Raw genomic sequence first — 13,711 nt, 5'->3', positions numbered from 1 at the left:
TAACTGTGTTGTGGAGGTCCGATAGACAGTCGCTGCATGTACAATACTGGTATTCAGCTGCATCCGGTAAGACTGGAAGCTTGCTTCTTTGTTATAGGTATGTCAATATTGTTGACATTTAATAGTCAATTATTTAAAGATAAATTACTTTTATTAAATTTCAATAATATTTTATGAAGCGATAAATGAAATAATCAATAATCATACTGTTGAAGACTTAATTATCCAAAGTTTCTCTCAAAAACATTTCAATAAACACCCCCTAATAGAACCCTCGAAACACACCCTAATTCAACTCTTCACTGAAAATTCAACTTTAATTCAAGTGTTTAAAGTTTAAAATTGAAATCAAAAGTTCACCCCAAAGAGAGTGAAATATAATTGTGCAGGGGATGCAAGGGGCTGTATAGGGGTGTAACCCTATTGTAAGTTCGATAATCAGTAAAGCGTAAATAGGTCAAGGTCACCCGGGAATTGTTATGGGGTTTAAATTGGGGGTGAATAAAAAAAAACTTCTAAATTAGGGGTTTTTGGGGTTGCGAGATTAGAATATTGATTTCTTGTTTTGAACGTACACAATATTCGGTGTATTTATAACAAAGATTAATAAAATAATTTAACGCTGAAGTTAAGAAATGTCCAGGAATAAAAAAATAGTTCTCCACAAATTTTTAAACAAATATCTGAATGTGTTTACTAATTTTTTCTCACAATAATTATACTTTTATAGTTAAAAATAACTTTTATAATAAATAAAAAATTGCGTACACACTTTTTGTTGGCTAACATTAAAATCATCATTATTCGCAATATTCACAATCATTATTCCCGACGCATGAGTTTTCCACACGAAATAATTATTTTTGCGATCCACAAAATAATTATTTCCGGTCTGGTTGTACTTAGTGTCCGTCGTAAATGTTTGTAAAAGTCCCCGCGACACAAGAGCAATTCTTAGTGCGGGAGTTGTTTTTTTAAAAGTCATAATAATAAATTATACCCATTAATGTCCCACTGCTGGGCAAGGGTCTCCTACCGTAATGATGGAGGGGTAAGGCCTTGAGTCCACCACGCTGGCTTAGTGCGGGTTGGGGACTTTGCATACCTTCAAGAACTGTTCTAAAGAACTTCCAGGCATGCAAGGTTGCAACACGATGTTTTCCTTCACCGTTGTAATAAGTGATAATTATTTCTAATACACACAACACTTCGAAAATTTATTGCGATCACTTGCGTGGGAGGTATCAACTTATACCACTCGGCTATCACGTTATCGGTTTTAAAAGTAAAAGAGAGAAAAATTAATTGGTCCCATGGATTCGTCGCTTGTTCAATGAAGATACTGTTAGATACTAACCTACTTCTGTTCGGAGATCCAACCATGATACTGGTGGCTGCCGCCGTAAGACTGCTGTGTCGAGGTCCGTATGAATGAGGGTGGCTTATTGATGATGAGTATGAACTGAAACAAAACAAATATTTATTTGTTAAACTTAAGAACAGTTACATAAAATGTTTGGCTACGGCGGCCAATTGTGTAGTTGACTGGGTTAACGAAAAATTATATTATTAAACTGGTACTCGTTAAAGGTTCATCTAAAATACTCAGGCTATGTTATTTATTTTTTAAATTATGTTGAATTGTAATAACGACAGATTGAAACATTTTGTTAGGCACTTATTTGATCCCAACGAAAATACAAAACTGTGACGTCACTACACCGTATTTCTATACTAAAATGTGTCTGTGATATTTTATACAGAGTAGCTGATTTCTCTGGTAGTCAAGTACCCAATTTCTTGAAACATCATTATAAGCGAAAAGTGAGTAAATATCATTCGGTGATAACAGGTGATATTATGTCATAAATTGTTTTATGGGTATATATGCTTTTTTTATCGAAAATTGATTGCATCCTACTAATATTATGAATCCGAAAGTTTGTGAGTATGTATAGACGTTTGTTACTCTTTCACGCAAATACTACTGAACAGATTTATGATAAAATTAGCACGTAGGTAGCTGAAGACTTAAAATAACACGTAGGCTACTTTTTATCCCAGAGTTCTCGAGGGATTTTGTTGATGTGTGGTAAACGCTCAGTGTGTTAACTTGTACATTACATAGATGTACTTACGTGCAGTGATATTTGAGCTGAGCGTCTCCGAGCTTCGAGCACGTTACAAGTCTAACTTGTTGACATTAACATTCGGTCTCTAGTAGTAATATAGTGTTGCAGAACATCTTACCTATGTCTCGGTGAACCCTGCATGACTTCGTCCTCACTCCTGGTCCCTGATGTGTGTGTGGAGTGAAAACTCTTCGGAGAACTGGTCTTCAATTCTGACGTGGATTTGTTCTTCTGTAAGTTGAAAAATAGGGAATTGGACATTTTTCTTTTTACCGATCGAATATTCTTAAATACCAGTGCGAAATTTGTAAATGTGCATATAATATGGTAATAGGCTCGCCCCCTTTTAACGAACATAGTTAATGGTGAAACGTGGGTGTATTTTATACACCTCTGCCTACACTTTTAGAACATGGTCAGGTGCCTTAACACTACTTTCAGACACATTACTGTATCCGATCATCATAATAATAACCCTACTTTGCTCTCGTCTACCAATCATTTGCTCTAAAATGCCTTACCCCCTCAAAAAATGCCACGAGGAGGGAATAAACAGAAGCTTAAGCTTTGTCTAGATCTTGATACCAACCTTAAACTTAATCCCTGAACTTCTAAGAGAGTCAGAATGTGATTCCGTGTAAGTGCCTTTGACTGGCGTCGAGTGAGACGAACTGCCGCATGTAGACTCTCGCCCTCCGAATACCTGCAAAAAAGACATATTATTTTATAAAAAATTATAACAAAATAATAAATATGTAGACTATGATTTCCTTTTGCATTCTCTTGTCATTTCACGTTACCGACCGCTTGTCGGCAACTCTTTTCGGTAATCCTACGTTTAACAGGAAAGTGGAAGGTAAATTTGACAGTGGTGAGGAATCGGGTGAATAGGATAGAAATCTGGGATATAGGTAACTGTGGGACATTGTTGCGAAATGGGGAGGCAAGGCAAAGCTTTAAAATCAATTTTCTCTACACTTACTAAGCAATGTTCATAGCAAATGTCAAGTTTGTACGCTCAGTAGTTTCGACTGTGCGTTGTACATCAGTTACTCAGTAACGGAAAAGTTTTATTATATCTATCACTACAAAGTATAAATAAAACAAAGTCGCTTCCCGCGTCTGTCTCTATGTCTGTATGTATGTATGCTTACATCTTTAAAATTACGCAACGGATTTTGGAATGGATTTTTTTAATAGATAGGTTAAATCAAGAGGGAGCTTTATGTGTAACAGTTGTTAAGGTGTTTGAAAATATCTGCTTACATTGGGCTGCTAGTATATTGATACCGGAAGGATGAATTTAAAACAACTTACCCTAATAGCATCGGAGACTAAAGGTTCACAGCAGCAACCATCTTCGTAATATAAGGCGGTGTACTTGTTCTTCAGCCACGCTAGACTCCTGTCAGCCAGCTTGGCTTGACTCATGAGCGCTCTGATCACGGAGTGGAGGCCGACCGCCCACACCCTGGAAAGAAAATACGGTGAAATTTAATGATAAGAAATAAAAAAATTGTGGTTATGTTTTTGTAAAGCTTTTAATAAATGTAGTTTATTTGAGCAATGATCAAAATCAAAATCAAAACATTTAATTATTTAAGTCAATTGCTGACACTTATGATAGTCAATGATACAGAGAGTGAATTTGATAGCCGAGTGGTATAAGTTGGTACCTCCCACGCAAGTGGTTGCAGGTTGGAACCGGAAGCAACATACCAATGACTTGTCCAAGTGATGTGTGTATTAGAAATTATTATCACTTGCTCCTTCCAAGTGATGTGTGTATGAGAAATAATTATCACGTAGTTCTAACAGTGAAGGAAAACATCGTGATACAACTTTGCATGCCTGAGAGTTCTTTAGAACAGTTCTTTAAGGTATGCAAAGTCTAGCCCCTCCCTAATTACGGGAGGAGACCCTTGCCCAGCAGTGGGACATTAATAACCCATTAATGTATATAATTTACTAGCTGACCCGCGCAACTTCGCTTGCGTCACCTAAGAGAGTCATAATTTTCCCCGTTTTCTTTAACATTTTTTACTGGTACTCTGCTCCTATTAGTCGTATCGTGATGATATATAGCCTATAACCTTCCTCGATAAATGGGCTATCTAACACTGAAAGAATTTTTCAAATAGGACCAGTAGTTCCTGAGATTAGCGCGTTCAAACAAACTCTTCAGCTTTATAATATTAGTATAGATTTGTTTATTTTAACTTACCTATGACAATAAGGTGGAAACACGAGATGTACTGTTCTGTTATCACTCAAAGTCCTTCCATAGACTAAGGAGATGATGTACGGACTGGGACAGGTCTCCAAGCCATGTCTCTTGGCTGATGCAGTCAGTTCAGCCAGGTCGCGCTGTTCGAGGAACTTGCCGCCCAGACGCATGTCTTTAACGCATTGAAGGTCGATGAAACTGAAAGAAAGAGTTAGGAATAATGTTTATTTTTGAAAGATTACATATGTACTTATATTAATTATTGTAACATTTTTCGTTGCTACTCCGCTCCTAATGACCGTAGCGTGATGTTATATAGCCTATAGCCTTCGTTAGATAACCCATTTATCGAGGAAGGCTATAGGCTATATAACATACTGAAAGAATTTTTCAAATCTGACCAGTATTTCCTGAGATTAGCGCGTTCAAACAAACAAACCAACTCTTCAGCTTTATTATATTAGTATAGATAATTGAACTTGTGTCGCGGGTTCGATTTTTGTATTAATTAAGTATTATTTTGTTAAGTTATTATTAATTAATTACGATTATATTTATATTAAGTAATTATTAATTAAGTAAAAAAAACGGACTTAAAATACAACCAAGCCCAAAATAAGAACTATAGGATAACATAAATATGTGGTCTATGTGGGAATCGAACCCAAGACCGCAATCAAATCAAACTTAAATTACATTGAGTAGGATTTTGCAGATAGAATATCTTTTGAAAATTTTCCATCCCGAGATATGAACCCGAAACTTAGAGTTCAGTAGTCGACAGTCGTACCACACAGACCACAGATTTCGTTTTAAAAATTACTTAAAAATAAAAAAGTTGTTGCAAAAAAAACACACTGGGCCTATTTTCTTAAAATAATTTCCTTTTAATCTATGCTCGACAATAATAAAAGCTGGAGATACAACTATGGTCACCCATCCATTTACAAGCCTATTCAAAATCACTTACCCTTCCTCTCCAACGACTCCTGCTTCGTTTTCATGCGCCAAGTTAGCTGTATATTTCAGAGGTATTACTTCTTCAGGATTGTATGATAAACTCACTTCAGGTTGTTGAACGTTTTCAGATGGGGTTTCTCCTGAAAAAAGAATAAAAATAAAGAAAATTTACTTTTTATTAAGTATTCCTATAAAGAAATTCAATGTGCATATTATATCAGCCAAGCCTGCAACTGTCTATCGGACCTCCACAACACAGTTACCTGGGTTATAACACGATACTAAGTAACACTGCTTGCCAGACTTACAAGCTTCTAACTACTGTTAATGACTGTCAAACATCTTTGAAAACGACAACCCATAATTTAACGTGACACAATTTCAAGAACTCTAATTGCATTATATGGTCACCCATTAATATAACAACCTTGGCAAGCGTAGCTTAACTTTAGAGATCGATCCGCGCGGCTGTTGTTAACTAGGCCACGAGCTCCTCATAAAATTCAAAGTTTAGAAATATTTATTATATTATTATGTTATATTAGGTCGGGGAAAAAGTCTTTTCGCATTATAGTATGTATGAACTTGTAATAAAATCTTTTTGGCTTCAAGAATCACAAATAAGTACACGGTTCATTAGGTTTCTTTCAGTGAGCTCGTGAGGCACCCAAATATCGAGCATTTTTGTGTAGAGAAAAGATTTTATTACAAGTTCATACATACTATAATGCGAAAAGACTTTTTCCCCGACCTAATTAATATCTAGCTTTTACCCACGACTTCATCCGCCACCTGAATTTTCCCGGGAAATGCGTCATTTTCCCGGGGTAAAAAGTAGCCTATGTCCTTTCTCGGGTATCAAAATATATCCATACCAAATTTTATGCAAATTGGTTCAGTAGTTTAGGCGTGATTGAGTAACAGACAGAGTGAGTTGAGACAGAGTTTCTTTCGAATTTATAATATTAAAGTATGGATGTTTTCAAAGTGTTACCGTGTTGTGCATGAGGCATATGCGCAGTCCGGCACCACGCCAGCAGTGCACATGCTCGCTCCAGTCTTATATGCGCTAGTACTCCGCCCCATTCTGGCTCGAAGACCATACAAGAGGTACCGTGATGCATTATCTGTTGAAAGATTGAAGGTTAATACATCTTTACAGGGCTAAAATCTTTAAAGGCCAGCCAAAGCATATGAGTAAAGTCTATCTATCTATCTATCTATCTATCTATCTATCTATCTATCTATCTATCTATCTATCTATCTATCTATCTATCGTATGGTTAGTGGTCAACCTAGTGTCAAAGTTGTTCAAGCCCGAAAGGCCTTTGACGTGGCTTAACGACTGTTTTCTTAACTGACAACCACCGCGACCAACTTTTTACGTGCTCTCCGAAGCACGGAGATGCTCAGTTCAAATATCACTATGCGGTCACTCATCTATAGAATGACCGCGCCAACTGTTGCTTAACCCAGAGAACGCTTGGTGGGCAAAACTGCCCAACAACACGGAGAAACTCGATATGTATATAGATGATCATCCACAGAACAACCTCGGCAAGCATAGCTTAACATCAGAGATCGATCCGCGCGGCTGTTGTTAACTGAGTCACGAGCTCCTCCAGTCAACCACTAACCATACGATGTATACAGTTCAGTTGGTTTTCATTCATAGGTTAAAAGAATATTAATACACACAGTAGCCAGTTGCGCTCACCGGTCGGTAAACGATTTGTGGGTTAAGCAAACCTTGGCGCTGTCATTCCATAGATGGATGACCACATAGTGGTATTTGAACTGGGCGTCTCCGTGCTTCGAAAAGCACGTAAAAAGTCGGTCCCGGTTGTTGTCAATTAAGATAACAGTCGTAAAGTCACGTCAAAGGCCTTTCTGGCTTGAACAACTTTGACACTAGGTTGACCACTAACCATACGATCAGTATTAGTCTTACCTGTAATATATGTCTATCTATCCGTTCGCTGTTTTGAGGTGCTAGTGGGAACATGGTGACTCCATGGTCATGAGGTAGAGGCTGTACAGGACAGTATCCTGTTCCTTCCAGCTCGTATAACGCTTCATTCTCGAAGTCCCCGTTGGTCTTCTGTTCAGGCTGCGCGAAGACCGGCTTCTCGCAGACTGATATTGCTGTTCTGTTGAAATTGAAGAGTTAGATGCTGTTTTTGGGATGGTCTTTTCGGTCTTTTCAGTCTTTTTGGTATTTTGTGGGGTTTGTTAAGAGAACAATATCGATAGATAGCATGTTATTTAAGAGGTAGAGCGTTCAAAATATGGTCTTTCGGTCTTTTATAATTAAATTAAAAGTAATACAGCCCATAGCTTAACTATTGGGGGTCCGGGGGGGAATCCTTTCCCACAAAAGTAAATCTCCCACAAGAAATAATCTAAAGGCACGCTATAATATTTTTCGATATTGAAGGGTCTCCTCCCGGAATGAGGGAGGGGTTAGGCCTTGAGTCCACCACGCTGGTCAACTGCGGGTTGGCGACTTTGCATACATTCAAGATCTGTTGTAAAGAACTCTTAGGACACATGACATCTAAAAGTCATTGGTGTGTTGCCTCGGGTTCGAATCTGCGACCACATGCGTGGAAGGTGCCAACTTAAACCACTAAACTTATGCAATTTAGGGTTATAATTTTTACTCCACCTTAAATAATCTCCAAATATCGGTGCCGTACTCCTCGCCAACGCGTGATGGTGCTGATGAAAGCTGGCTATATGGTCCATGACTGCTTGTGTCCTGTACACCTTCTCCAAGTTCATGAGACCTTCAGGACCCACGCGTCTCCAGCCAGGCGCTTGTTCGCCTTCTTCGTCAAATGAGGCTATGTACTGAAAGAAAGAAAGATCTTTAAACGACGTTGAAAAGTATTTCTTCTGCTAAAAGACGCTCTTGTGTCGCGGGGCCTTTTACAAATGTACAAACAACGGACACAAAGAACAATCAGACCCAAAACAATTATTTGCGGATCGCACATAATATATTAGGTCGGTGAAAAAGTATTTTCGCATTATAGTATTATGTAGTATGTATGAACTTGTAATAAAATCTCTTTGGCTTCAAGAATTACAAATGAGTACACGTTTCATTAGGTTTCTTTAATTGAGCTCGAACGAGCAACGAAAACTCTTACAAAAACGAGGAAAATTATGACCTATTCTCTCTTATGTGTGTCTGATAAAAATCATAAGAGTAATGTAATAATGAATGTATCTGTGTATTGTACACAACACACTATAAACTAACTACACAGTTTTAAAACTTTTTAAAACTACCTACCGAATTTCGTCTACAAAAACTTAATGACAATATTTCAAAGCCCATCTTTTCGTAAGAATCGATCGTCTCCGTGATCAGAAAGTGTAACAAGATTACTAATTTATGAAGGGCTGAAACATCCCTTAGAAGGCACCCTCAGTTCAAGGTCAATTTTTATATAACGACCTCAATTCGCGCCAGGAAATGAGACGTGTTTCTAATTTTAATTTATATTTTTTATCCATAATTATATTAGTAGATAAATAATATAGTATTATAAATACAAATGTTTGGATATTTGTATTGATTCTATATCTATCGCATGGTTAGCGGTCAACCTAGTGTCAAAGTTGTTCAAGCCGCCCGAAAGGCCTTTGACGTGGCTTAACTACTTCTATCTTAATTGACAACAACCGGGACCGATATTTTTCGTGCCCTCCGATGCACAGAGTTGCGCTCACTGGTTTGTAAAATGATCTGTGAGTTAAGCAACCCTTCGCGTTGTTATTCCGTAGATAGGTGACCGCATAGTGGTATTTGAGCTGAGCGTCTCCGTGCTTCGGAAGGCACATAACAAGTCGATCCCGGTTGTCAATTGAGATAACAGTCGTTATGTCATGTCAAAGGCCTTTCGGGCGGCTTGAACAACTTTGACACCGAAAAATTATTTCACGCGGGCGAAGACACGGGCTACAATATACAAATAAAATAAATATTATTGACTAGCTGAACCCGCGCAACTTCGCTTGCGTCACATAAGAGAGAATGGGTGAAATTTTTCCCCGTTTTTGTAACATTTTTTACTGTTACTCTGCTTTTATTGGTCTTAGCGTGATGATATGTAGCCTATAGCCTTCCTCAATAAATGGGCTATCTAGCACTGAAAGAATTTTTCAAATCGGACCAGTAGTTCCTGTGATTAGCGCGTTCAAACAAACAAACAAACTCTTCAGCTTTATAATATTAGTATAGATTTTATTCATAGCACATGTATTGAATAAGAATGCAATACGATTCTGTTCGGTAAATCGCATTTTACAATCAGAGTGAATTGAACCTTACAGAACCAGTTTACATAGACCTCTCGCTTTTATTATATTATACTTAAAGAGAGGTCAGTTAAACTGGTGGTATCTTGAATGGGAAAGCATAACTATTTTATATAGTGCACTTAATTTTATATAACTACTAGCTTTTGCGCGCGACTTCGTCCGCGTGGTTTGTGACTTAGAACAGAAATTCATACAAACTTTCATTCAATCTTAAAAATCAAAAGGTAGTCTATGGAATGACCACGCCAAGGTTTGCTTAACCCACAGATCGTTTACCGACCCGTGAGCGCAACTGGCTATGGGCACTACAGACTTATTTAGAGATTTTTTATTTGAGGCGCCCATAACCAGTTGCGCTCACCGGTCGGTAAACGATCTGTGGGTTAAGCAAACCTTGGCGCGGTCATTCCATGCTATTGAATGAAAGTTTGTATGAAAATTCTATTCCATAGATGGGTGACCGCATAGTGGTATTTGAACTGGGCGTCTCCGTGCTTCGGAGGGCACGTTAAAAGTCGGTCCCGGTTGTTGTCAAAAAGATAACAGTCGTTAAGCCATGTCAAAGGCCTTCGGGCGGCTTGAACAACTTTGACACTAGGTTGACCACTAACCATACGATAAGAAGAAGAAGAAGACTTATTTAATAAATACTTCAACTGGGTATAGAACTACTTACCACTTGTTTGTTAGAGTCGCTAAGTCTAGAATCTCTCTTACAACTGTCTCTGAGAGGGCTTGTCGTGGTACTCTGGTCCATTCTCTTACCGCTCTCCCTTCTTGAGTCCCGTTTTAAAGAGCCCCTAGAAAATAAATATGTTTGTACAACTCACACACGGTCATCTGATTACAAACTAAGCAGAGCTTATACTGTAATTAGACAACTGGTAACAAATACTTATATGCTTGTAAATAGATAAATAAATAAATAAATTTGAGCCATGAATGTTCCACTGCTAGGCAAGAGTCTTCTCTTGTAATGAAGGAGGGATTCGGCCTTAAGTCCACCACGCTGGCCAAGTCTTTTGTGGACTTTGTATACCTTCAAGTACTGAGTTAACTAACACACTAACACATGGTCATTTGATTCTAAACTAAGCAGAGCTTGTACTATGGTAACCAAATAACTGATAAACATACTTATATACTTGTAAATACATACTTATATAGTTACATTAACAAGCTCAGAACAGACACTCGTGCTCATCACACAAATATTAGTCCCGGGTGTGATTGGAACCACACGCGGCGCTACGGTTATTGCGGCGAGGTGACCACGTTAACCACACAGACAAACGTGCATTAATTTTAATTACCTATCTTCTTTAGTAGATTCTCGTTTGAAGTCCCTTCGATGTGTCGGAGTGCCACCAGCAGAATGTGTTCCTGTTAGCGGTGGGGCAGCAGCCAAGATCTCTCTGAGAAAGAAATATTATTATTAAGTACAATATACAAATAAAGAATATTATTATTAACTAGCTGACCCGCGCAACTTCGCTTCCGTCACATAAGAGAGAATGCGTCATAATTTTTTACCCGTTTTTGTAACATTTCTCGTTGCTACTCCGCTCCTATTGGTTGTAGCGTGATGATATATAGCCTATAGCCTTTCTCAATAAATAGGCTATCTAACACTGAAAGAATTTTTCAAATCGGATCAGTGGTTCCTGAGATTAGCGCGTTCAAACAAACAAACAATCAAACAAACAAACAATCAAACAAACAAACTCTTCAGCTTTATAATATTAGTATAGATTAGTATAGATATTATGTTAGTCTGTACCTCATCTCGGGACTATAGAGTCCCGGATTTTTGGCAGGCGTGCGTGGGGCCGAAGCCAACACGTAGAGGCCCTTTTAGACTGCTTTAATATTTCAAAAATTGTATGATGTCACAATCCGGTGATTATCCCTGTTTACACGATAAAATGCACCCAAGGACAATCACCGGACTGTGTGTGTATTATAATACAATTCAACGTATAGTTAGTCGTGAACCTAGTGTCAAAGTAGTTGAAGTGTTTGTTAGAACTCATGTTATGTTAACAAGTTAGACTTGTAACGTGCTCGAAGCACGGAGACGCTCAGCTCAAATATCAAACTACTGGTAACGAAAGTCAAAGATCTTTAAAAATGAAAGCCACAATTTAACATGCCTTCTGAAATACGTAACTCGGTATGAATTATTCGGTCACCCATCCACAGAATAGCCTTGGCAAGTGTAACTTAACATGAGAGATCGATCCGCGTGCCTATTGTTTCTTAGCCACGAGCTCTTCAAAGTAAAAAAATAAATAATTTCATATTACTTTTTAAACAATTTAATACAAACAGATGCCCAGAAGGAATTCCAATTACTCATCTATAAGGTTTGTTTGTTTTTCATAAGAATACAGCCTTTTTCAGCTGAAAATACGGTATGTATTATTCTACCTTTGTAGTAATCAATTATAATTCAGGTAACTGGGTTGTACGTGTGTTCGTTTCTAAGATAAATTGATTTTAAATAAAAAACCGGTCAAGTGCGAGTTGGACTCGCGCACGAAGGGTTTCGTACCAAAAAATACGAAAAAACACGTTTGAATACGCCCCTTAATAAATAAATAAATAAATTTAACTCATTACTGTCCCACTGCTGGGTAAGGGTCTCCTCCCGCAATGAGGGAGGGGTTAGGCCTTGAGTCCACCACGCTGACCAAGTGCGGACTAGGGACGCAGACTAATATATTTTTTAATTTTTTTATTATTCATTGTTATAGCGGCAAAGAAAATACATCATTTTTGAAGATTTCAGCTTTCTAGCTATCACGGTTTATGAGATACAGCCTGGAGACAGACAGTTGAGGCTTAGTAATAGGGTCCCGTTTTACCGTTTGGGTACGGAACCTTAAAAATCACGACTATTATATCCGGAAGTATATAATTAAAGAGTTATTAAACCGACATTTCGTTTAATATTCATCCTGCTTGCATATAAAAAAATATATAACTGTAAATTAAATCATCACATGCATGCGCTGAAAATAACATGCTCTACTGATTTAAATGTAACTTTAAACAATAATAATTAAAACTATACATTATATTAATATATTAAATAATAATTTTATATGCACAAACGAAAAAAAAGGAATTAAAATGTATTAATTTAATGTATAGTTTTAATTTTTATTGTTTAAAGTTACATTTAAATCAGTAGAGCATGTAATTTTCAGTTATTAAACTAATTACCAACTAAAAAAAGTATTTATCTAAATAAGGCGCTGTCTCCACGGGCGAGAGAATCGCGGCGATATTATCGTCGTGCCACGTATTTCTATACACTCTCTATGGAACCGTCTCCACACGGCGATAATATCGCCGCGATACGACGAGTGTCAACGAGCGTGCGAAACGTCAATACATCGTCGCTAGTCGGCCGCGACAAGCAGCGAGTCAAATGCAGCGTCATTTGTATTCAATGTTGCCTCTCGTTTCGAGAAGCTTTTTAAACAAGGAAAACGCGGGCTACGACTCGCGACGATACGCGGCGGAATTATCGCTCGTTCGTGGAGATTGTCCGACGATACAAGGGCGGACTCGTCGCGATTCTCTCGCCCGTGGAGACAGCGCCTAAGTCTATAATTTATTTCACCCGGATATCGACCCTAAGTACTCGCAGACCAGTACTAACACATACACAAACAATATGTTTAAATACATATTTACTCGATAACTTTCACTTCTATTTATTTTTATTTACAAACAAATCCGAAAGTAAACAATAGTGTAGATAAAACGAGCTATTTCCGGTTATCCGACGTCACTTCCGTTTAGCAATAATATCCTGAAACTGAAACCTTTTGTACATTACTCAGCAGTATTTTCATGTTAACTTTATAGAGCTGGTGATACCTTAGATAGATCCTATTAATATTATAAATGTGAAAGTTTGTGCGGCAGCCAGTTTCATTGAAACCAGCCAACTGTGCAGGACTTTGTTTATAGTGTCCAAGTGTGTACAATACACATGTACATTCTCTATTCCCTAAGGGAAGGTTCATATCTGACGGAACATACGTCG

General features: G+C 37.8%; 1 protein-coding gene across 1 annotated transcript in view; it reads right to left on the bottom strand.

Annotated features, from left to right (window-relative positions):
• The window catches only part of LOC142985333 (1-phosphatidylinositol 4,5-bisphosphate phosphodiesterase epsilon-1-like), a 137,077-nt gene that overhangs the window by 31,825 nt on the left and 91,541 nt on the right, over positions 1-13,711 (bottom strand). Inside the window, exons 8-18 of the mRNA XM_076133443.1 lie at positions 10,965-11,066; positions 10,328-10,451; positions 7,988-8,172; positions 7,271-7,469; positions 6,314-6,446; positions 5,330-5,459; positions 4,357-4,557; positions 3,450-3,603; positions 2,722-2,835; positions 2,251-2,363; positions 1,358-1,462 (exon numbers count right to left, since the gene is read on the bottom strand). Of these exons, the coding sequence (XP_075989558.1) occupies positions 1,358-1,462; positions 2,251-2,363; positions 2,722-2,835; positions 3,450-3,603; positions 4,357-4,557; positions 5,330-5,459; positions 6,314-6,446; positions 7,271-7,469; positions 7,988-8,172; positions 10,328-10,451; positions 10,965-11,066 (1,560 nt within the window). The remainder of the gene's footprint in view (positions 1-1,357; positions 1,463-2,250; positions 2,364-2,721; positions 2,836-3,449; positions 3,604-4,356; positions 4,558-5,329; positions 5,460-6,313; positions 6,447-7,270; positions 7,470-7,987; positions 8,173-10,327; positions 10,452-10,964; positions 11,067-13,711) is intronic.

The sequence above is a fragment of the Anticarsia gemmatalis genome, chromosome 29, assembly GCF_050436995.1.
Source record: "Anticarsia gemmatalis isolate Benzon Research Colony breed Stoneville strain chromosome 29, ilAntGemm2 primary, whole genome shotgun sequence".
NCBI lineage: Eukaryota > Metazoa > Arthropoda > Insecta > Lepidoptera > Erebidae > Anticarsia > Anticarsia gemmatalis.
This window is presented reverse-complemented; position numbering and strand designations above follow the sequence as displayed.